Raw genomic sequence first — 23,766 nt, forward strand, 5'->3', positions numbered from 1 at the left:
CACGTACATAATGGAGGAGGAAATGCCTGGGAGATTTTTCGGTGATGGGAACGTGGGGATTCGACGTGGAAGCTTGAGGACCGTCAGATATGGATTGGGACTCAACACGTGGGAGGGAATTTATTTAATTTGATTACATGTTTGGTGGACACGTGGAGGATGTTGAGAACCGAGTGAGGGCTCTTTGCGCTGCTTCTATTTGCTGTTTAAACTTAATTTGTATTTTTGCAGACGGTCGAAGTACGGTGAACTGTCACCTAATTCTATGTTTGTTATATTTTTATTAAAACTTAAAAAATAATTAAACATAAAATTTACGACTATTATTTCATACATGCAGTGGCAGAGTCAAAGGGTCCGACAGGTTTTCAATTTTTAAAAAAATTTAAATTAATATATGATAAACTTACATTTTGACTTTTTTAAAATAAAAAAAAAGTTAATCCTCTAAAATTTATAATTATATAAATTATTAAAATTATGAAATTTCAGTTTTGCTATTAAAAATTTTCTAATTTCGTCCACGCATACGAAAGATTTAAGGTAACATGTTTGCAAAAAATAACAGGCGATGAGTTAGAAGAGTTGATGGGTAATGATCAGTTCCAAACTTGGGCCACCTTAACTGCACATTTCATGGTTTTGATGAAAGAGAAAGTTGTTCCTTATTCTTTTTACTTGCTTTATTTGATTTTAGTGCCTTTCTTTTTCAAGCTTATGCATGTGACATCCTTTTTTTTCTCAAATATTTTATTCATTTCAGCATTAAGCGGGTGTTAATGGTGGTTGAGATCTATCGTCTCTAGCTCCTTAGTTGAAGACATGGAGTCAGAAAGCGTTTTGATTTTGTTTGAATCCTCTCCTTACGTGGACTTTAACTTGCCCTTTAAAGTTTGTATGACATCTTTATATTATCTTAATGCCAATTAGAATGTTATGGATGATTGAAAGTTCATTATCACCCAAAAAGAAAAAACAGTTTTAAAATTTCCTTCTTTTAATAAATAAAATTTGTATGGTAGAATATAAGATTCAACCCATTATTTTTTGAACCGTTATGTGATTTAAAATGCAACAATTGATGGTATAAAGATACACATAAAATTATTTTAATTTTATATTGGTGTAAGTGTATTTTTCTTTCAAAATATACATCTTATAAACTGCTTATATATAGTCCAATGATATTTCACCATGTGTTTTTGGTGATTGTATTTGATAAGACAATTAAATTTTAACTCAATTAATATGAGTACGGATGGATATGAGTACGAAATTGAGATTTACCGGTTAAAATTATAGTATTTTGAGTTTATACAATGCCATACAAATATTGGCGCCTCCAAGATGTCCGGATCCAACTCTGGATGCTAAAATGCCCAGAATTAGGGTGATCCGTTTTGGAAACTCAAAAGAAACGATTCTGGAACTGAAAAGAAGAAAAATCAAATCCAGGGTACACGAACCCACTGCCAAAAGATCCAGAAACGACCCGTCCATGCCAACTCACTGTAGTTGGACTGCTCCAAATTGGGTCCTGGGAGGCTCCAAGTTCGCCGCAGCGGCTTGGACAATATCGGGTCGGTTGATCAAGCAAAGTTGAATTTAGTGGAGCTACCGCGTCAGCAAAAAGGAGCGGCTTTCTCGGCGGCGTCACAACATCCCAACAGAATCCTCGAGGGAGGGAGAGAGTGATGAGCCAAGGAAAGAGAAGCGCGTAAATTTGGAGTTTGAAAGCCGCAAAAGCGACAAATTGTGGACACGTCGTAGATTTCAGGGACCTGGGCCTGGTCCTGGAGATGTTGAACACCAAAATCCCAGCTTGTTGGAAACTTTGATATGAATCAAGACAAAACAATTCCCCTTATGGCTTATCCTATATTCCATTTGTTCTTTTCTTTTGTTCCCACAGCCGCCCATTGCTCACTTTCCTAACCATTCAACATTCCATGTTTTGAATCTTCATTGACTATAGAAATTTCGAAGAATCTTCCAACAGAATGCCTTATTGCATGTAAAGATACATGCATGCAGTAGTTTACGATCAATTTTGAACCAATTTTATCAATGCATATAGTGGCTCATAGATATATATAATGATATCATACAAAACATAATATGATTGCCTGAAAAATATAACTAAAACAAATTAAATAAGAAGAAATTTCTATTTTAGAGCTTTGGGTCCTGATTTCTGATTCCTTAGAACAAATATTTGTAGCGTCAGATTTCGCATATCACAAGGGACATGCTTGATATCAGGCCTGGAAGGTTTTGGCTGTCAACTTTCTGTTGCAACTCCATTGCAGCCTTGACGAGAGCTTTGATATGAAAAAAACCAGAAATGGGCTGCAACATGAACAAAAATTGATGCTAATTTTATCTGCCAAGTAATAGATAGCTACAACCAAAGTACACATCTTCTGGATAATGTGCTCTATATCATAGCATTTACAGGAGAGAATGTCAGATCAGCTCTTTGAACATGTTTATTTTATACATCAATGGTCCCTTGCCTCTTGTTTCCTTCTGAACCTTAAGTCATCATTGGAGAATCAACGAAGGACAGAGTCAACTTACACCACCGGATTAGCTCAATCACCCAGGCTAATCACTTCTCTTGAAGGACTGGACTGCATTGTACTCCTTTGAGTGAACAAGCATAAAATATATTCATCCACAGGCCCGGGCAAAGTTCAAGGGAAGAAGACATCTCAATATCCGAATTTAGAAACATCATCTGTTAAATGAGACTGCTGAGGTATCATCATAATGTCCTCTCCATGCATTTCCGTTTTCAGTCCCACTGCAAGCTTGATTGGGAACTGACACATTTCCAAGATTACCATCCAAGCTCATCTGCTGTACTTCTGCTGACGACAGTATCTTTATGCTTTGAACACAACTTACAAATTCTCTGCAAAGATTAATAATTCTGAAAGTTAAAAGACTGACGGAGACCAAGACTAAGAGTCAAAGTTCAAATTGGGCTCCTTCACTTACTCCCAAGGATCGTCACCAACAAGTAATATGTCATTTTCATGATCCACATAAACTAATTTCCAGTCAGAACTTTGTGGATCCTCCAGCTGCCCTTCGATACCGAACATGCGGGCTAGATCATGCCGGAGTTCATCATACCCTTTGTAGCGGGTCACATCAATTGATCTTCCCACAGAACCACGCTTTTGCACCTTCATGAGTTCAAACCAGCATCAAGCATATATAATTTTTCAGCAAGAGAAAAAGAGTATTGTTCATATTCTAACGAGAATCAGAAAAGGCTTTAGCAAGTACTACAACTGTAAATTTCCATAAAGTTAATCGGGCAAGCAAATCAAGGATTTGTAGATTAGGATTACAAGATGCAAAAGATAATGCAAGACTGAAGGTGAAACATTTGAGTTAGAAATTTTCAATTGCATCAGTCACAGAAAGCTATACATAACTGTTGGGACAATATCAGAAAGAAAAGCAAAAAACTTTACAGGTCAACTATATATTACAGCTTTCTCAGGTGGAAGGTCAAAACAAGGGAAAAGCAAAACTAATGTTCTACAACTTGATGTTTAGCTGAAACAAGATAACTGCCTTATGACATACATGGATCACAGAGACAGACTGATGAAACAAAAAGCTATTCATGTTTAGAGATCAGAAACCGTCTAATTGCAAGGTTACAACATCTGATTACACCTAATAAACCAAGTTTTGAGTTTCAAAAGACAAAAACTATGTAGAATTACAAGGTTTAAAACTGGCCTCGCTACCAATCTTGTTCCAGTGTACCTGTTTAAGCAATGCCTAAAACACTCCCTATAAAAATGCTCTACCTTTTCTTTCAAGAAATTAGAACATATCTGGAAGAGACAATAAATGAGGTAACAAGCATAACCATAATTTGTGGGTACACACACCTTTGTATATGTTCGCATGCGTTGAGTTTGGTTGGTCCACAATCCGCCATTTAAAACTCCTGTCTCATTTATGGCAACATCATTTGAGCATCCTGTCTTGAAAGGTATATTTGGCACACCAAATGACTGACAGCTTATTGCCGCAGTAGACAACTCAGTGTCAATATCTCTAGGGTTACCACCATAATTAGAAAGCATGTTTTGAAGATCCTTTTGAGAGTCATATTCCCTTGTTAACAAAGTCTCAGGTGCCAATCCATCAATATTGGCTGTAAAAGGAAGATTGTTCCGAGAATGTGATTGGACATCACCTTCCAGAAAGGCAAGGGAGGCATTATGCTGGAGGGTGCCTGCGTCCAAGCAATATGATGTTCCAGAAGAGGATGCTTCTAATTGGTCTGTTACAGAACTTTTGTACTTTGATTGGTCTAGTCCTCTAGAGGTGGGCGGCTCATGTTTGATTTGAATATCAGGCTTGCTCAGGAGCTCTTGAGCTAGTGTACTTGGAGGCTCAACAACTGGATCTGTCATCAATATGGATGGTACATGGTGACTTCTGTTTATAAGGTTTGATGGGGAAACCTGACAATTATTGGTAGAAGATAAGGTCGAACACGGTGGAGCATCTCCATCAATAAGACCAGAATTGCTTCTCATTGCCATAAGTTGTTTGTTCTGACTTTGGGATTGATGCACTGAAAGTTGTTGAGGTTGCACAAACATTGATGTTGAGAAGCCATTGCCACCCAGTGGTTGCACCTGGCTCTGAGAAAGAGGCAACTGCTGCAATGGTTGGTTCTGTTGATGAGTTTGCTGTTGCTGCAACATTGGAGGCTGCAGCAGAGACCCAGCTGCGGAGAGTAATTGTTGAGCCGACTGCTGCTGCTGCTGCTGCTGCAATTTTTGGAGAAGTTGTAATTGCAGTTGCTCCGAGAGGCCCTGCTGTGATAGTTGCAGAATCTGCGGCTGCTGCTGTGTCCTCTGGGACAGGCTTTGCTGCAGTTGTGTCTGTTGCTGCTGCCTCTGCATGAGGTTAGGTTGCTGTTCCATCTGCTGCTGAACCCGTGTATCTTGTGGTAATGACGTCAAAGGATATGAAGTCATATGAGCGGAGAGGGTAGTTTGGGTAGACAGGCTATTGCTTGTCAACAATTGTTGCTGCTGCAAGTGAGAGTAAACAGCTGGCTGATGCAAATTTTGATTTGAGATCTGGTTAGGAGCAACAATGCCATTAATTACTTGAGGCGGTAGGGTTGGTTGTTGTTGCAGCGGCTGCTGCTGTTGTGGCTGTTGTCTTTGTTCCTGGTGGATGTGTTGCTGTTGCTTTGGAGATGGCTGTGGCTGAGGCTGCTGTTGATGAAGAAGATGTGACTGTGGCTGTGGCTGCTGCTTTGGTTGTTGTGGCTGTTGTTGCTGCAATTGCTGTTGGGGTTGCTGCTGCTGATGTTGATTTAGCGGAGTCTGCAATATCTGCTGGGGCCAAGTCGTAGGTGCCTGAGGCAACTGGTTGACTTGGTTTGGGTTAGCTTTATTAAATTGCATATTCGGTGCAGGTAATACAGGAGCTTGAAAATTCAATAATTTGGAAGGATCATCAATGCTAAGGTTATTATGCAGTGGATTCGAAGAAACCGTTGATGGAAAGAATCCTGATTGAGCAGCTGGAAACTGATTACTTTGTTGCATATTCATCCACTGAACTAAACTCAAACCAGGGAAGATTGAACTAGGGGTACCTCTCATACCAAAATCATCTCCAAGCCAAGGCATAGCTCTTTTGAAAGCGTTCTCGACATCAGAATCATCATCTGCAAATGCATTTTCAGAAAGATCTAAGTTCTTGAAATTTCCACTCTGTCCATTTTTACAGCAAGAGTTATCCTAGTAAATATGATTTTTACCTGGCATCCCTGGTTGCTTTGGAAACCTGGGTCTGAAAAAAGGAGGTGGACATATGAAGAAAGGAGATACAACAGGCTCAATTTCCCAAATTGAAACTCGCCTGGGCCGTTCTCCAGCTGTAGATTCATCCCAACCAACCTGTTAATAATGTAGCCAAGTCTTTATAAGTTATTATAGAGCAATGTATTATGAAAGAAACAAGAAGATGTAACTTGCTATCAGCACATGTCAATAATGTGTTTCCATTGAAGCCATACCAGGCATCTTCTGAAATGTAAATGCCAAAGAATGATAATGGTCAACAATTGTATTCATGAATCGCACTATGTCCAAAGAATACCTGAAGATTGCGCCATTGTGAGTTTTTCCATCGCACAGGATCCAGGTCGCTGATACCAGTAACTGTACCCATGTATCTTCGTACTCCAGACTCCTCAGTCTCAAACATCATTCTAAACCGCATGCCAAGAGAAACTTGGGTGTACATGGCTTTGTAATATTTCGCTAAAGGTACCACAAACTCAGAGGGGCTTGCCCTATCAAAATTATAAAACTTTTGAGACCTTATATTAACATCTTTTTTCCTTTGAAAATGAAAATTGGCGATTAAAGAGTAATGATGAATCTAAGAGCAAACGCAATATGTTATAGCTATACCTTGGATTGTAGAATATAGTAAATGGGCTGAAATTTGCAGCAGCATGGGCTGCAGCAGCAAGGATCCCTATATGCATGCTATCACTAGAAATCACTGATGACGAGAGAGCCGGCTGTTGTCTATTAGCGCGCCTTAGACCCAAGAGAAGCTGTGACTTCACATCTCTACATTTAAGTAAGGAATTTCAGTTGAGCAGCGAAATGACAGTCATCTAGTTGATTCTATCAAATACATGCAGACAAACACATGTAAACAAACATATGTGTATGTATATGAATCTTACCTTATGAAAAGAACAGAATCACCAGCAAAGAGTCTTTTTGTGCTAACAAAGACGCTCCAACCAGTAGTCAGAAGGTGCCTCTTTGGTTGACCTGCAGAGAAGCCATTATGCATTTCAATATATTATTCCATTTCTGACACCTAAAACATACATAAGGTACACCATAATATGTTGAAACAAAATAAACCTGGCATCACCTTACAGTATCAGTAATAAAGAACATAATCAATTCCAGTACTCTGCTTGAGAAATGAAAAGAGAGCAATATCTAGGATAGAACAATACCTCGATAAATATGTCTAAAAGTCCATGCATTTTCATGCAAATCTCTTGCTACAAGCTCTTGAGCTGGTGGTTGCATGGAAAAATCCTACCAAACATCATCATTTAGATATTAGGAAATTAAACACAAAATGCTTACATCTCATATTTTATCAGATCTTAAAATATAAACCTAAATATTGAAAGTTTCTACATACCAGAGGAGGGAAGATCTTCTCAGCTGCTCGACGAGGGACTGAAAATCCACCGTGAGTGCTAGTATCACTAGCTGTAAGAGTCTTGCAAAAGAACTCAGCAGGTTGCCTGCTGTGCTTGAGGCCCATATCAGATGCCAGTAATGCTTCCTTGTCATACTGTGCAGAAGTACTATAAAGATTCTTCCCATCTTTCACTATATGTGAAAATTTAAGAGAAAAGAAAAAAGGAAAGAAACAATTCTGCCATATCCATTAATTAATTCTCTAATTAATAGCTAACCTACTTTGTTTACAGGTTGAAGAGTCATCTGGGCATAGACCTCATCAGTTTCTGGATCAGCCTGATTGAAATTTCAAATAATTCAAGACATTAGCCACTTCATAAGGTCATATAACATTAGTTGCATTTTTATGTCATTTAACCATTACAAAGTTATCTTGTGATAATGGTGGTATGCTCATTCTTACATGCAATGTAACATTATGGAGGACACAAATCAACTTGGAAGGAAGGTTAGGGTAACTTGGTATGAAATCAGTCTCCTTCTGCATTGATGCTGCAACCTGAACAAAATTTATTAATTAGAGAAAATTTTGATAGCTGTCCAGATTCAGAGCGATTATTCCTTGGGAAATGAATGAAGAAAGCGACTTACTTGTTCGCTGTGGCCTTGAGGAAAATAAACCACCAGACTTCCAATTGGTGGCAAAGAAACCAGTGGTCCAGCACAAGCATGCCATAATTCTGAATTGATACTCTTCCTATCTCCTGCTTTCCAAAACCAACCATAACAATATGAAACATCCCACAAAACCACAAAAAGTCATAAAAATTATTTAAAGCATGTCAACTACCAAAGAGTTCTCTATATTAATATTCTGTATAACTTTAAACCATCGACAAGGCAACAATTAACTGTATAGTTTCAAAGCAAAAAAAATAAAAATCCACAATTTCCTGGCTTCAAAAAATTAATTCTACTTTTTCCCAGATAGCAAGTTCACAGCAAAAAGTTACTATGAATATTCCTTTATATCAATTATGGCTTTATGGTTGGACTTCACCCAAAAAAAAAAGATCGTTGCATGTTTCCTTTCTTCTTCAATTTGCAAAATGATGAAATGAGGAAAGTTGCCACACAGTTAACAGCTATTTAGCTTCTAGTTTTGTTTCTTGCTTCTTTCCATTTTTATCAAAATGGAGCTTTATATGAACTCTTTAAAAAAAAAAAGTTCCAACATTTTACATGAAAAAAAAAAGTGTAGCAGTAAAACAAAACCAAAACATCATAACAATTGTTTTAAGCCAACAAGAGGGATCTGCATAATATAGGGGGAAATCCATAAAACATAAATATGTACTAGTAATAATTAAGAAAATCTCTAACTGCTCTGAACCAAAGACTATTTTGACTCAAAAGGATAACAAAAAAACTGAAACAGAAATAAAAAGAAAAAAGTAAGAAAGATCAAACCTTCAGCAGGATTTGCCAAAAATCCAGTTGGTGGAGCCTTCATGCTTACTAGTTTGAATCAATTACAAAAATACCAACTTTTTTTAAAGGAATCCGATAACTTTGGTTGTTCCAGAGATCAAATATCTTCACCATAAAGTTACTTTCCAAGCTTTTATGCTATGAAACAACAACGCTTCAAGAAAAAAATCCTTCGTCGGAAAACTACAGCATACGCCGTTGAGGAGAGGAGCCACTTCTTCCATTCACATTCAAGTTCCTAATAAACTAACTTGTAGAGAAAAGCAAACGCCAAAACCTTGTTCTTTTCTCAGCTGTATTTTCCGTCATTGTCTTCATAACAAGCTTTGATTCGCACAGGATTTCAATTACACGAAGCATCATCTTGTTAAAAAAATCAGATTCCGTCGATGAATCGGTTTGAAAAAGCCGAATCGTAGAGTACTAACTGCATGGTACGCTAACAACCGGTTCAAAAACTTGCTCCTCACTTGAAGTTCACCTTTTTCGTTCTAGAATCCGACGAGAAAAAGAAATTTAAAAAGAAACTTTATGGGATCAAGGAGAAGAAAGAGACTTGTCTCCGGAAAATCAGAGAGGCAAAGCAAAAGCAGAGCTTAAAACAGCTTTTTGTAGCCGAAGGTATAAAATTAGAGATGGTAAAAAGAATGAATGTAACTGTTGCGCGTGATAATTGGCGCGTGGTGTTTTGGTACCAAATTTTCAGTTTTCACCGCAGGGAAATATTTCAAGGTTTGGAATTTGGGGAATACGCAGGATGAAGGTAATTTTTATTCGGGGTTGGCGGATAGATATGGAAATATTATTATGCTCCATGACGTGGCACCGCACTCTAAATATTTTTAATGTATATTTGTTGTCAGCCGTGGATTGCAATTCTTTGTTGGTGTTTCGGGCCCACCAACTTAAAACATCATTTTGATGATTTCTTGGGATCTTAATCATCATTTCCTCATGACTGAAATCACCCATATATTTTACACAGTTATTATTTTATTATTTTAATAATTTATATTTTATAATTTTTAAAAGATTAAATTAATTTTTATTATTCGTGAAAGGGTTAAAGTGCAATTCTAACATTATTAATTTAAGATTTTATAAATTATAAAGGGTCTAAATTAAAATTTTACTATTTTAGGGTCGAGTATATGGCTTACATAAATAATTTTTACTTTTAAACAAATTTAATAAAAAAAATCACCAATGTTGATTGAATAGTATTATAAAGTGGAAAGTTGAAACTTGTATTTTAAAGAATTAAAATCAGATGGAGCAACATTTTCTTAAAATTAAAATTAAAAATTAAAAATTACTCCATAGTCCATATGCTAAGCCGTCTTCCAAAATTGCAAGAAATGGAGGTGTAAAGTTGAGAATCAACTAATTAACTTTGAAATAACTCATCACAACCAAATTTTTATTTAAAAAATCACCTTAAAGTTTAAACCTATTGCAAATTACATATTAGACTAGGCTGGTTACTTCTTCTCACATCTTTCTAAAGTTGTGCATAATTAATAATTAATTTTGTACTAATAAAAAATGGAATATCCTGATTTTGAGCATCACACCTCACAAAAGAAATTTAGTAGTGAAATATAAAAATAATTTGCGTTGGAGCTAGATTGTCAAAGCTAAGATGCTTAGATTTGATTTCATTTTTCATCATCATCGTCTTTTTTCATTAAATAGGGAATTCAATAGCTATGTTATCAGGTAGATACAATTGTGAACTAACTATGTAATGGTTCTCATCATTGCAATTTCTTTATATTTTCTCCAAGGAATGAATAATACATTGTTTTGGCCATCATTTCCACCATTAAAGAGATTGTTTAGGACTTAAAGAGTTATGGCCAATTCATTTTAATTTATCATCCATATAACTCAGCTTACCATTCCAAGAAAAAGGACAGAATTTTGTGATAGAGAGAGACATCCAATGAAGCCCAGCCAAAGGAGCTCCGAGGAAAAACCCCCAAGGTGGTGCAAACTTTGTCGGGCCAAACACCTTCAACTCCGACCAAATTGTGGGGTTCTGGTTTCCATTTGTTTTTTTTTATTTTATTTCCTTCCCCCCCCCCCCCCATGCTTGAAACTATCATGAGTAGCCACGGATTAACCTCTGGTTAATTTAGCCACTGCAGTTTCTCTGATTAAAACCCTTTTTTCTATATTATACTCAGATAAGGGAGCAAGTGGGATTCCCATAGTCACCATCCCTTCTTAAACAAATATGGCCCCATGAAACTGACAAATTCTAAGCCAAAAGTAAAAAGTTTATGTTTATCATCACTCATTTCGCTTTTGCAGCTATGCGCCTCACCATAGGTCCAAGCTCTCAAGTTTTGTTTTAGCTACCATGGAGGAGGAGCTCGCAAGTTATTGGGTGGGTGCAAGCTTCGTGAACAATTCGATTTTAAACAACATGCCATCACTTTGCTTCCATTCCTACAACAAAATATATAAATAGTTATTTCGGGTTTGGACTCAAGTTATTGACTTTTTACCATCCAATTTAAAATTGGGTTAAGTAGATAAGATTAAATGTTTTACTCCAAAAAAAAAAAATAGAGTGTAAATTTGATTATTGCTATGACGATCTTTAGTCACATTTGAGGTTCTGAAAAGTGGCACTTACATCAAGTCTGACCAATAGAAGCTTGCTTTTATAATTCTAATATCTGATCATTCTGGTCCAGCTGTCTAGGATTTAGATTTTATAGTTTGGTTTTAACATGGTGACAGGAGACTTCTCACAATGCGACAGCCGTCTTGTAATGAATCAAATCACCACAAGGATGAGCGATTAGATATGGGGAATTCAATAAAATGGCGACGCACTGTACTAGATTACTAGGTAAAAATAAAAAGAAGACACGACATACCTAACGCCAATGTCATACAGTTGTTTTGCTCTTGCAAATCTCATCACTAAACATGCTGATATATGCGAAATGTTCTATTTCGGATAAAAGATGTTTTTTCTTCTCATCACTAAAAATGTAAAAACAAGTGTGAAAGGGTGTCTGCCATTTCCAAAGAGATCACTGAATCATGGAAGAACATTGATGACGAAGTACAACATTTTTTTTATGACAATAATATCCATTATTAGGCATGTAAATTAGGTGAAGAAGAAATAATAATTATGAAATCAGGTCTCATATGGGGCTGTTTCATGAGAAATGGAAAAACAAAGCATGCAAACTAAATGATTTGGTTTTGATAATAGAATGATGCACAAATGCACATGGACAAAGAAAGATGTCTATCTGTGATCATGAAATTAATCAAATGATTTCTTAGGGAGATTAATTAAAAGGATTTAACTCAATTTTTTAATATATGATTTGACATATATTAAAAGGAAGGAATAGCAATGACATGCTCTTTTTTTTTTTAAGTTGAGAATTAACATTAATATTCTCATATCCAGGCACTAAAAAGCTTTGAAAATGAATGTTGTTTAATTATATATATACCATTCAATGGGAATTTATATGCATGAAGGTAGTAGTATCTCTAAAAGATATTGACATGAAGTTTCGTATAATGGTCCCAAAGCATCCAATTTTTTAAAACAAACTTAAATATATATATATATACTATATGCTTACACATTGACTTCAATACTAGAATCCTACTATAGTCCATAAAATTTTAATACTTTTCACTTCATTTTATTTCTTTTTAAATGAATATATATATATATATATGTGTGATATCGTCCAAATAAATTAAAGAGTAGCCTAGAAATGGTGGGGATATACAACTTTATGGGGGTTTTTTATTCTTGCTCCTGCTTTAAGTAATAGGATGACAGTGCAATGATAACTTTTTAAGCATATTTATATCTTTTAAAACTCGTGAGCAACGTTTATCATGAATAATTAATTATGGTTCATTCCAATAAATGCTTTTAAAAAATTATTAAAGATGAAATCTCCTCACTTCACTGACATTTTGTTTTTGTGTTGAGTGTTATTAGACTGATGGTATAGGGAAGAGGAGGAGCAGGTTGATAATGGGGGCAACCACTAAGGTCAACATCAAGGTTTATTCAACTCTATCTCTAAAGTCAAAAGAGGGGTCTGCTCGAATTCTGAAAGTCAAGACTAGCCATATGATATTTCACCTTTCCTGGGACCCTTTCCTTTTTCATGTTTAAATTCAATGCACCATAGGTGAAATACGTGATGATGATGATAAAAATAGTACCGAATTGGCAGATTTTCTTGCTACCGTAATAAATATATTATTATATTTTATGTTTCAAGTTTTGATATATTTACCTTCAAAACAAAACTGATATATGTGCAAAATAAAGAGGACAGCGCTGACTTCACACGTAAGTAATTGTTGGTTTTTTTTCCTGTGCTTTAATTAGTAATTGTGAACATTAATTTATGTAAAATAAGTTGAGCACTCCCACGGTAGTGCTGCACTATTATTAATCCTACCTTATTGAAGTGTTACTGTTAGGAAACTGTTCTGCATTTGATTAAAAATATTGCAAACCAAACGAGTAGTTGGAATTATATTGAAGGTGTTGCAGCTTCTACTTGACCAATTATAGAACCCTAAAACTACATGCAGAATTAGATTCCCACATGAACCGACCAAAAAAAATCCATGCAAAGATGATTTATATTTCAATTTCAACTAAACCTAGCTAAAAAAAAACCCAAAATCAAAGGTAAGCTCAAGCAGTGGAGGTATATAGTATTATGCTGCCTGCTGCCAATGCCATGACAATCTTAATATAAGTAATAAAACTAACTAACCCATTTAACCAACAAAACCCATAAATAATGGAAGCTTATGCCTGCATGGTTTTTGCGATATTAATTCCGGCTGCTGCACTTACATGGAACCCTAAACTGGGAACAATAACCCGAGATTCACGGCATATAATTGGTATTACCAAACTTGTATTTCAATGTTGTACGTAATAATTATATATGATAATTAGTAGAGAGTTAATAAATATTATTATTTCATTTGTCCTCTCCTTTCGTCGCACCCCCGCATACCCTTTTATTCCTCTATCCTATTTCTAGCATCGCCCGCATTTATGGTTTAAAAATATAGCATTAGCTTCAATTTTTCATGGAACACAAATGAAAGAAAGAAATATATATACATTCAAATCATGAACAGTTGTGAAATATTATAATGTTGGTAACTGTCAATGGTTTTATTTGCTTTAAGCAATGCAGCCAATCTCAACTTCTGCTAAGTTTTCAATCATTGAATCATATCCCATCAGCCTAACTTTCCGATGAAATACCAATTTTGACCAACTTTGAAAATCATACATATCTTTTATATATATATATATATATATATATATATATATATATTCCTAATTGCTTATTTTCGGTATTTCATCATGGATTTTATAGTTAAAGTTTAATCTTTTGAACTCGAAACTTAGTTTAATTAGTTAATACATTCGTTTTCTAAAAGAGGGTTGAAAGCGATATGATGCATCTTTATCTTTATTATATATAAATACGAGATAGATAATTAAAAAGAAAAAGGAAAAAGTTGTGTGATGGATTTGAAGAGGAAGACAATTGAGTTCAGGCATGAATGATTTTTCAACCCCTGTAGAGAAATTTAAGGAGATTGGTTTGGGATTAATGTGAGATTGAAAGAGAGGTGGGGAAAATGGTGGACCTCCGACAGGAAAGAAGTGAAGTGGGCCTGAAATCAATTAAAAAACATAGGCCTACTTTTCAATCAAATTGGTCTGAAAATAGTGGTCCCAAATGATTACCCACCCAATCAATGGTTCACCCACCTGATCCATCATTGCCCTTCATGCCTCTGATTTTAATCTTTATTGCTCTAATTTAGGGGTGCAATTAAGCCTAGCTCGAGTTCGATTCTAAATTTAAAGTTTGATGTTTGATTCGAGCTCGATCGAATATTTATTTTTAAGCTCTACTTATATCATCACTGTTCGATAATTCAATAATTAAGCTTGAGACATTTTTAATCCACTTTAACATCCCATATTTTCCTATGTTTTTTCCTCTCTCTTTTTTATTCTCAAATTTTATATATTTTTTTATTCATTTTTAACTATAATGCTTTACTTTTAAAAAATACAGTGTGTACTTAAATTTACTTGAATATTCGATTTCCACGAGTCTTCAATAATATTGATGTCTTCTATAGCATTAATGTTAATTGAAAAAGCCTTCAATTTGCCTATCATCCCAATTTATGTAAGTAAAAGAGGATCAACACATGATATACAATATTTGTTAACGCAATTCAAATTCATTAATCCTACATTTGTGGAGCTTCTCTCAGAGAACAAATTTATTCGAATTCAACAATTCCAGTCTAAAATCAAATCCAAATTGTTACGAATAATTCTCCAAATACTGCTAATGAAGGAAAATCTAACCTTGACCCTCCTCTCGATCAATGTTTTGTTATTGGTGTTTATAACATTAATTATGTATTTTATTATAAAATGGTTGTTAGATATTTGTTCGTGTTAGAGTAGGTTTTGCTTTCCAGTAGATAGCATGTACAATTATGCTTGCTAGGTTTAATAATTGTAATGGGATTGAGTGAAGTTGATGCGTTGTCAAGTTCAAATTATTGATCAATCAATTGCATTGATGGATCTGATAAGTATATCAAAATCGATATTTTATTAATTGATTCAATGGGTTAAAACTAATTAACTTCTTAATTTTACATTAAAGATTATATCATCAAATCAAATGTTTTTTTTTATCAATTATTAACTATGTTTGTAATTTAATGAAATTAGTTGTGAAGTTAAAATTCTGTAACAATGTACCAAATTATATATTTAAAATTTGATTTCGTATTGCAGTTAATGCAAGAATATATAGGTTCGAATACACTCAAGTATTTATCTTTCTATTTAAGAGTTGTGAAGGGGCTACGGATACTTCTAAGCATTATATAAAAAATAGTAGATATGATAGAAACGTATAACGAAATTAATATTAAAAAATACAAGTACAAAAAAGAAAAAGAAAATCTGTACAAACCATGCATTTTTGGGTTTGAAACTTACGTGTGGCCCAAATGCATCCATCACCCATCGAATTTGGAACATCTTTTTTTTTTCTTCAAATTACTTAACCAGATTTGGGAGACTGATCCCAAAGGAATGCGGGATTGGATTTGTCAAATCCCAAAGTCCAGTCCAGTCCAGTGCTTCGGAAGTTTGGGGTGCTATTTTAAAATGGTGGGATCTTGTCTGTGTCATGCCTTCTTCTTGTGAGGATAATATAAATAATGATATTTTAATTACAAATGAATAGTCTTTTATCCATAAAATTGATTAAACTTTTATTTTATGAATAATTTTTGGGGTTGAAATATTGTCAGTCTCCTTATATTGTGCTTAAATAATTATGACATGTGATAAAATCTTAACTTGTGGAATTAAAATTTTCCAATGCATGATAAAATAATTACTCATAGTTTTATGGGTTAGTGTTTGGTGGGCTGAGAGTGTAATTTTTTTATTCCATAAATAATTTTAAAATTAAAATGTGTTTTTTTAATATTTTATTATACAATTTTTTATGTGTATAATATAAATTAAAAAACTAAATACTTAAATGGTTTTATTTACCAAAATGGAGTGTTTGAAACAGCTCCAAGGGGTGAAGGGAGAGAGATGGGCAGCATCTTAAAAAATTACACGTAAACACATACTCATTAGAACTGTTTCAAACACCCCATTTTGGTAAATAATGGTATTGGCAATTTGTCATATCATTTTAGTATTTAATTTTTTTATTTTGTATTATGCAAGTAAAAAAGTCTTATTATACACTTATAAGACACTTGTTAAGTTTCGAACACTATTTACAAAGTCTAAAAACTACACTATATCAAATAATTTCCCATAAATTATTATGTTTTTTCTTCATGAAAATTAATTATTTTGATAGAATTTAACAACTCATAAATAGAGATAAATGGGTGGCAGTTAGAGGCGTTCACGGGTCGGGCCGGGTCGCGCCCAGAATTTTTTTTCCGAAATATGGGCCTGAAATTTTGTCCGGGCCTAGCCCGGGAAAAAATTCTTAAGCCCGAGCCCGACCCGGCCCGACCTATTTTTTAATAAGCACCAAAAATTTATTTTAAAAAAATAAAAAATAAAAAAGTATTTTAAAATTTAAGAATATATATTTATTATATTTGGGCCGAGCAAGGGCCAAAAAAGTGATGCACAAGGCCCGACCTAATTTCTAAACGGGCTACATTTTTTGTCCAAGCTCATATTTCGAGCGGGCCGTCGGGCCGGACCCCCAACCCATGAACACCTCTAGTGGCAGTGGAATTAAATATATTTTCAAAGGATTGTAAGAGAAAACAAGGATAATAAATAAAATAAAATAAATTTTGGTTTGAAGGACGAAATAAGTGTATAGTAACTACTAAAATATAAGATATTAATAATTTTAATGATAATATTGTAGGTATTGGAATCATAGTCAAGGTAAAAAGCAACAGCAAACACCTAACGGTCGCCTCCTATCTTTCTCAACTAAACTTCCATCGTTCAAACAAAATCAGGACCACTCGAACAAAGTTTTTAAATTCATCAAAAGCATTAATGACCATGATCGCGAGGAGCAGTTAATCTACCATTCTCCTGCCCTTATACTATCATTCTCACCTTGTCAAGAAGAACAAGTTCGAAAGGGCGCACCTTTGTGACACGCGTTCCGCATTCAGCTCTTCTTCTTCGGCCTTCGGTTTTCATTTTTCAAAGCTACAAACTGCAAATCCTCAATAATCTTCCCTCGGACAAGCACAGGTACGTTATAATTTCGACTGCCCATTAGGTCGTAACCTAAATTTCCTTACTGGGTTTTCGTTTTCAAGATGGGGACTGGAGATGAAGTAGTGGAAATCGAGAGCTTAGAGAGAAGTTTGTTACCGGAATCCGTTACCGGAGAACAGGAGTCCGAGGCAGTCGATGAGCCGGTTCTTTACGCGGCGTCGTTTGGAGAGATGGAAGAAGAATTCGTTAAATACCAAACGGCTCAATGGGGTTTATACTCGTTGGTTTTAGTGTTAGCTTGGGGTATTGGGTTGTTCATGCTCTTATACATTCCTGTTCGAAGATACATCCTGCGTAAAGATATTCGATCCCGAAAGCTTTATCTTACTCCCAATTCAATCGTTTACAAAGTACATTTTAACCCCTTTTTTTCTAATCTTTTGCTCGTTAAGTTGCTATTTTTAGAATTAATATTCACTAAAATGGAGTAAACTTTGGGAATTTAGGTTACAAGGCCAGTGCCAATACCTTGTTTTGGGGTTTTAAAGAAAGAGAAGCATGTTCTATTACCCTCAGTTGCAGATGTTGTAATTGAACAAGGTGGGTATCATTTATGTACTTGTACCTGTTGTTGACTATGAGTGAACCTTTATTTATGTAATTTCTTCTATTCTTCTTTAGGATATTTGCAGTCCTTCTTTGGTGTTTACTCACTCAGAATTGAGAACGTTGGTCTGAGGAGACCTCCTAGTGATGATTTACAAATCCAAGGAATGGTTAACCCGAGTGCTTTTAGGAAGGTATATATTCTTAATTATCAAAATCATATTCATAGTTGCTGATTTTCTTAAAAGTGGAAGCTGATTTATTTGCGTTTCCATGCTCATGTTAAGGCTGTTTTGACACGCCTTTCGAATATGAGGACCGAGGTCTTCTCCCGACAAGTTTCTGCAATTGAAGATGCTCCAAATTCAAAGATTCTTTCACCATCTGCTTGGGTATTCCCGTGAATCTAGTTTGTTTTTCTGGTTGGTCGGGTTTATGTATGTTAAGGCTGTTCTTTTATAACCCTAGGCTATCCATTATGATGCTCTTTATTTTAAAGGATCAACTTTCCACCTCAATATAATATTTGACAAATAATTTGTCTGGCAGGTTTAATTTTCCTTTTTTTTTTTTTTTGCAGCATTCTCCACGTAAGCATGATGTTGTTCCTCCTTCAGGGGATCTTGCTTTACTACAGAAACTAGAGGAGGTTGGGAGTTCTGTGAAGGTAAAGCAAGGATTACACGTTTAGGTCTTCTTTTATTTGCGCAACTGGTCTGAAGATTTTGATTTGATTTTTTACTGCAGAGAGTTCAATCATTGATTGAGGAACAGCATGGTCAAGCATCGGAAACTGCTGCTTGAGGTATTTCAAACTACGGAATGACACATAACGTTTTCTTTATAGTAAATTTCTCATACCCCGGGTTTGTGATTGAACATGCGCGTTGTGAGAAAATTAGCTAGTTTCTTTTAGTAGTAGTGATTAGCGAATCCTAGCTTTCCCCTGCCTTCCTCTGCTTTGCTTATTGACCTTTTTAATCAAAGGAGTTCTTGCCACTGACTTCATGCATTCAAAAGAAGGGGGAATTTAACAAGTGTGGTTTCAGTCAGTGATTCACACTAAGCTGTCAGCAGTTCTATTTCTTTCTTTTGGCAGTGTTGATGATGTTCTTGTTTCTGAGTACACTCAGACATGCCAATTTCATGTTTAATGACTAACAGTCTTGTCACTGATGCTTAAAGAATGATATTTGGGAAGTAAATGAGAAAGGGCATGAGCATACCAACTTTTGAAATAACAGATGTCTTTGTTCGTCTTTCTTGGCCTGTTCTTGCTCTCTGTGTGAATTGCTCTTGGCAATAGGGCATGAGCTAATATGTTGACTCCCATACCCTCAATTTTGACTTGTGAATGGGATGCAATCACTGATAGGGCAATTCCTGGTGCATGTTCCATTACCTAGATGCAAAATATACATCATTGAAGAAGATTACTTGATTTAAGGGTGTAACAAACAATTAAGTTGCCTTTGTTGCATTTACTTTCATTTATTTTGCAGATTGTTGCCTTTGAAGTTTTGTTTTGCAGGTGAGATGGTTCTGAAATCTGAGTGTTTGTTTACTGGATAGCTGTCCAGGCATTGATTTGCAGCCTGCTACAATTCCCCCAATTCTCCTTATTCTTTCTCTCTGTTCCTTTAATGTAAAGCATTTGCAAGTCAAAACTCGGTTATTAAAACATCCAAGCTTTCATGAATGAATTTTCCAGATAAGCTTAGCAACTTTAGCTCCAAGAGAGCCACATTCATGCCTAATTCTTGTAAAACTTGGGCCCTGGCGCGGCTCTCTTTCTATGCTTAATTTATGGCTTCACTGAGAATTGAAACATGGAGTTTGTATTCATTATCTATCATATATCTTTCTCATGATATGTCCTGAATCTTATGTTGCAGAAAACAGCAGAGCAGGCCGCAAGACCAAACTAAGCAGCCTTAAGGAGTCATGCATTTTTTAATGACGCCATTTGTACCTTTGTTCCCATTTACTGCATTAAGCCCTACTAATGTGGATGGCATCAAGGTTTTTAGTGAGATTTTATTTATATTTTTTCTTGTAATAACATTTCTCCATTTATTGTGGTCAGTCTTTACTTCATTTCATTGCAATGGATAGGTTTAACCAAAACTGGAGAGGTTAGTTTTGTCATTTTACAGGGCAGTCATTTGAATTTGGTGAAGATTTTGATGTATTCATGTATTTCTATCGTGTTAATGTTATTTTTGTGACATTATGCATTTTGATTATTTTTGGTCATATGGTGTCTCAATTCATCGCTTATTTAGCATACATTTGGTGTGTTTATATATATATATATATATATATATATATATATATATATATATGTTATGTTATGGTTTTTCGTATTATGTTTTCTTCATGTATTGAGAGTATTATAAATTTATATATAAATTTTCACACATTAATAATTTGTTTAGTTTGATTTTGCCATTGTTTATGTGATGTGTCCTACTATTTTTGCCACAAAAGTTCAATTTAAAGGAATAATCTTTATGTCCTTGTTGTCTCAGTTAATATCATATTTTATATAGTTTTATTCACTAAATTTTTATCTGAAAAATAAAGTAATATTTTTTTAGTGTAAAAACTTATAAATGTTGAATTAATATTACAAAATTTATTATACTTAATAAAAATTTAGTAATATTAATTGAAAATAATGAATTTTGACATCCATTAAATAGGTGGTTTCACCGCAACTAGCCCAACTTGATGAGGACGTTAGGTCCACAACTATTTAGGTTGTAGCCGAATAATGTCACGACACGCGTCGTGATAATGAAAACGGGCAGACAGGTTGATGTGTCATAAATGATCCATGGGATGGGGATTCTTTCTCTAATATCTCACATTTCGTTTTCAATTTCCGAGCTTGGCCCGACATCGATATGTCACATTTGTTAAAAAGGAAAATTAATTCCTAAATAATTTAACCAATTCTCTGAGATGTACTTAAGCAAAAAAGTGAATCAAAAATAGATACAAGAAAAAAACGCATATCACCTTACGTTTAATATATAAATAGAAAACATTACAAATACAGCTTGCAACCAAAGCCAAAATAAAAACTATATTTAAGAACCATAATAAGCTAGATAAATCACAACCATCCATTATTCATCATCATCATCATCAAAGATTCAACGGTGCCTACCACGACTTTCATTGAGCCTATTGATCATGTACAGAGCATTACTGGTAACTTTAGCCACATTCGTGATCTTCCTCTTCACATTAGATTTAACCTTGCCGTCAACTCCTTCGAACCCATCAAGACACGTGTCCTCATTCGTCAGCGCCGCACTCACCCATGTCTGCGCATTACTCATCTGAAACTCGAACGTCTCCCCTCTCAAGTGCTTCAACTCCCCTAATGTCTTGCTCAACTCCTCCATCGACTCATCTATTTGCTCCACGCAGTCACTCAGTGCGACTCGTTCCCTCTTGTTGTACCCCGTCACACTCGTCGACAAGTAGTTCGACACTTTACGGGCACGGGACAGGCTGACTTTTACGGCGGCTTGGGCTAACTCACGTGGGGTGTTGGCTGGGCCGGAGTAGGAAGAAAGGGTGCGAAAACAGAGGCTTGGATAGCTGGCGTGGACACATGATGAACGGACCAGGTCGTGATCTGCACCGCTCTCTGGTGTGGCCGCGGAGCTGGAGAGGAAAAGGAGGATGTTTAGGACAAAGAAAGGGATTGTCACCATTGTCGAATGGTCTTGAAGAGTTCAAGTTTTGTGCTTTGCCTTGTCGGGGAGATGGATTTTATAGGGGAGAGTGTACTTTTGGGCCATGGCAGCCAATTATAGTTATGTTATGACTATATTATCCTCAACATTCTTTCGTTATTTATTTTATATAATAGTATTCGTGTAGTATGTGAAGGGTAGACTTGGTAATTCAGAGATGAAATTTATTGTGAATTAATGCAAATGCAAGAAAAAGATGCAAGACGTCGGCAATAATTAATTAGAGAGAATAACATCCACATCCAGCACTGCTATTAATTGGCCCCTGTATCCAGCGAAGTGAAGACAAGAGTTTCAAATCTAATCCCACTCACAGATTATTAAGTGGGATTCCAATGTAATAAGCAGTTCCATAGTGGCCTAAAATCTTGGGGTTTTAAGTCAATTTTGTTAAATCAAGAACGTACGTCTTTCATTTGCATGCAACTTCTTTTTCTGATTTGGTTAAGGAGTTTGATAATTTTCTAACATACATAACAAGTTGGATGATTGGTTTAGTAGATAAGATGTGTTGGGAATCTAGAATGGATGACAAAACTACTGCTTTTCGTTGGATCAAAAAATTGGAACTCATACATCAACAGTATTGGTAGGAACATTAGATGAATGGTTGAGAAATGTGAGATCTGTTTTAAGCCCATGAATGTGGAAACTAATGCAACCATGGGGCCTGACCAAGTAAATTCAATTCAAGAAAGAAATTATTGAATGAAAAACCTGCTAAAGATAAAAGGTTCTCGGTCCCAAACATATGAAAGTTTTTTCATGTTCTGTTAAACAGGGCATGTGATAGTCACAGTTTTGCAGAGGTTGCCCTAAGACCCACCATCATCGAACCAGCTGTCCCATTCATTTATATTCATATAATTCAAGCACTTCCCTTCGTCCACCTTTAAATCTTCTTTTCAATAGACACAAAATCGGTTGGCTCCTCTAAGGAAGCAGTTTCCATTTTATTTTATTTTTCCCCTAATCCCACCATGAAGCGTTAGCCAAGTAGCCCTACCTCACTAATAAATGTCTTCAATCAATCCTTCCACTTTAAATTTTCATCAAACATGTATGAAAGGTATCGTCCCAATATTGTTATACCTATACTTGTTACTCGATCGATTATGTGGAATATTCTACGAGCTAGACATCCACGAGAGCCATATTCTACCAATTAAGATTCAAGGACCCTCCACCTTATGGATCCACAAGACAAGTGTATAATGTGGGAACCACATTTCTAATAGAGCAAGTGTATTCCTATACTACATATTTTCTCATTATCCTAATATAACAACTTATACTTAAGAGAGATGATGTCAATAGGCCATCCGACCTCCAAAGAATACATAATCAACAAGAGAATGGCACATAATGCCTTGAGAAGAGCGGCCGGCACCTTTTATAAGCCCCCCCAAAGAAACTAAGGCCGGGGAAGATCTCTCTTCCTATCACATTTTCTTCCTCCTAAGTCTCATAACACCTCTTATGACCCTTCGCCCACCAAGTGAATGGTGCTTACTTGGCTCTGTTAATCTGATATTTATTGTGTCTACACAAATATAGTGTTTGATATAAGAAACAGTAGTTGGAAAGCATTAATCACACTATATGTACTATTCCACTCAAAATATGAGTTGGGCAAATCTGCGGTTTATATTGGAACTGGGACACTGCAAATGGCTTTAGTCCATGTGAAGGTGAGTTGCAATCCGTAAACCAGAGCGTGGGAAACTGGCCACGGTGGGGTTAATAATTTGCACCACACATCACAAAAAAATTGAGTGCCAAGCCTTCCATCTAAGACCTCACATTTGCTACTGCAGTATTGCTCTAAATCTTTTGTTTGTTAACTAAC

General features: G+C 35.5%; 3 protein-coding genes across 4 annotated transcripts; 1 reads left to right on the forward strand and 2 right to left on the reverse strand.

Annotated features, from left to right (window-relative positions):
* Positions 1 to 2,357: 2,357 nt before the first annotated feature.
* Positions 2,358 to 9,341, reverse strand: LOC105769009 (auxin response factor 19). Of its 2 annotated transcripts, XM_012589345.2 has the most exons (14): positions 8,715 to 9,341; positions 7,896 to 8,008; positions 7,708 to 7,803; positions 7,524 to 7,580; positions 7,240 to 7,395; positions 7,046 to 7,130; positions 6,761 to 6,851; positions 6,477 to 6,641; positions 6,160 to 6,355; positions 5,819 to 5,957; positions 5,654 to 5,725; positions 3,918 to 5,566; positions 3,004 to 3,194; positions 2,358 to 2,917 (listed from the first exon to the last, which is right to left on the reverse strand). In XM_012589345.2, the coding sequence occupies exons 1-14, from the start codon at positions 8,755 to 8,757 to the stop codon at positions 2,737 to 2,739; spliced, it is 3,234 nt and encodes a 1,077-aa protein (XP_012444799.1). In that variant the 5' UTR covers positions 8,758 to 9,341; the 3' UTR covers positions 2,358 to 2,736. The 2 variants fall into 2 exon arrangements, with proteins under 2 accessions (XP_012444799.1, XP_012444798.1); XM_012589344.2 differs by having other exon boundaries at positions 3,918 to 5,725; positions 8,715 to 9,340.
* An 8,028-nt stretch (positions 9,342 to 17,369) lies between these two features.
* LOC105768882 (uncharacterized) lies at positions 17,370 to 20,400 on the forward strand. Its single transcript, XM_012589122.2, has 8 exons — positions 17,370 to 17,571; positions 17,640 to 17,948; positions 18,045 to 18,138; positions 18,220 to 18,338; positions 18,432 to 18,536; positions 18,725 to 18,811; positions 18,892 to 18,949; positions 20,040 to 20,400. The coding sequence occupies exons 2-7, from the start codon at positions 17,640 to 17,642 to the stop codon at positions 18,946 to 18,948; spliced, it is 771 nt and encodes a 256-aa protein (XP_012444576.1). The 5' UTR covers positions 17,370 to 17,571; the 3' UTR covers position 18,949; positions 20,040 to 20,400.
* A 745-nt stretch (positions 20,401 to 21,145) lies between these two features.
* On the reverse strand, positions 21,146 to 21,919 carry LOC105768883 (pectinesterase inhibitor 3). Its single transcript, XM_012589123.2, has one exon. The coding sequence runs from the start codon at positions 21,873 to 21,875 to the stop codon at positions 21,306 to 21,308; it is 570 nt and encodes a 189-aa protein (XP_012444577.1). The 5' UTR covers positions 21,876 to 21,919; the 3' UTR covers positions 21,146 to 21,305.
* Positions 21,920 to 23,766: the final 1,847 nt, after the last annotated feature.

The sequence above is a fragment of the Gossypium raimondii genome, chromosome 5, assembly GCF_025698545.1.
Source record: "Gossypium raimondii isolate GPD5lz chromosome 5, ASM2569854v1, whole genome shotgun sequence".
Taxonomy (NCBI): Eukaryota; Viridiplantae; Streptophyta; class Magnoliopsida; order Malvales; family Malvaceae; genus Gossypium; species Gossypium raimondii.

What these genes read in the sequence shown, in the direction of transcription:
- LOC105769009 (XM_012589344.2), bottom strand. Translation starts at nt 8,757, where the DNA reads ATGAAGGCTCCACCAACTGGATTTTTGGCAAATCCTGCTGAAG. An exon ending in TTTGGCAAATCCTGCTGAAG is followed by an intron (nt 8,009 to 8,714) that starts GTTTGATCTTTC and finishes TTTGGAAAGCAG; the next exon opens with GAGATAGGAAGAGTATCAAT. An exon ending in CTCTTCAACCTGTAAACAAA is followed by an intron (nt 7,396 to 7,523) that starts GTAGGTTAGCTA and finishes ACTTCTGCACAG; the next exon opens with TATGACAAGGAAGCATTACT.
- LOC105768882 (XM_012589122.2), top strand. Translation starts at nt 17,640, where the DNA reads ATGGGGACTGGAGATGAAGTAGTGGAAATCGAGAGCTTAGAGAGAAGT. An exon ending in AGATGTTGTAATTGAACAAG is followed by an intron (nt 18,139 to 18,219) that starts GTGGGTATCATT and finishes ATTCTTCTTTAG; the next exon opens with GATATTTGCAGTCCTTCTTT. An exon ending in AGGTTGGGAGTTCTGTGAAG is followed by an intron (nt 18,812 to 18,891) that starts GTAAAGCAAGGA and finishes TTTTTACTGCAG; the next exon opens with AGAGTTCAATCATTGATTGA.
- LOC105768883 (XM_012589123.2), bottom strand. Translation starts at nt 21,875, where the DNA reads ATGGTGACAATCCCTTTCTTTGTCCTAAACATCCTCCTTTTCCTCTCC.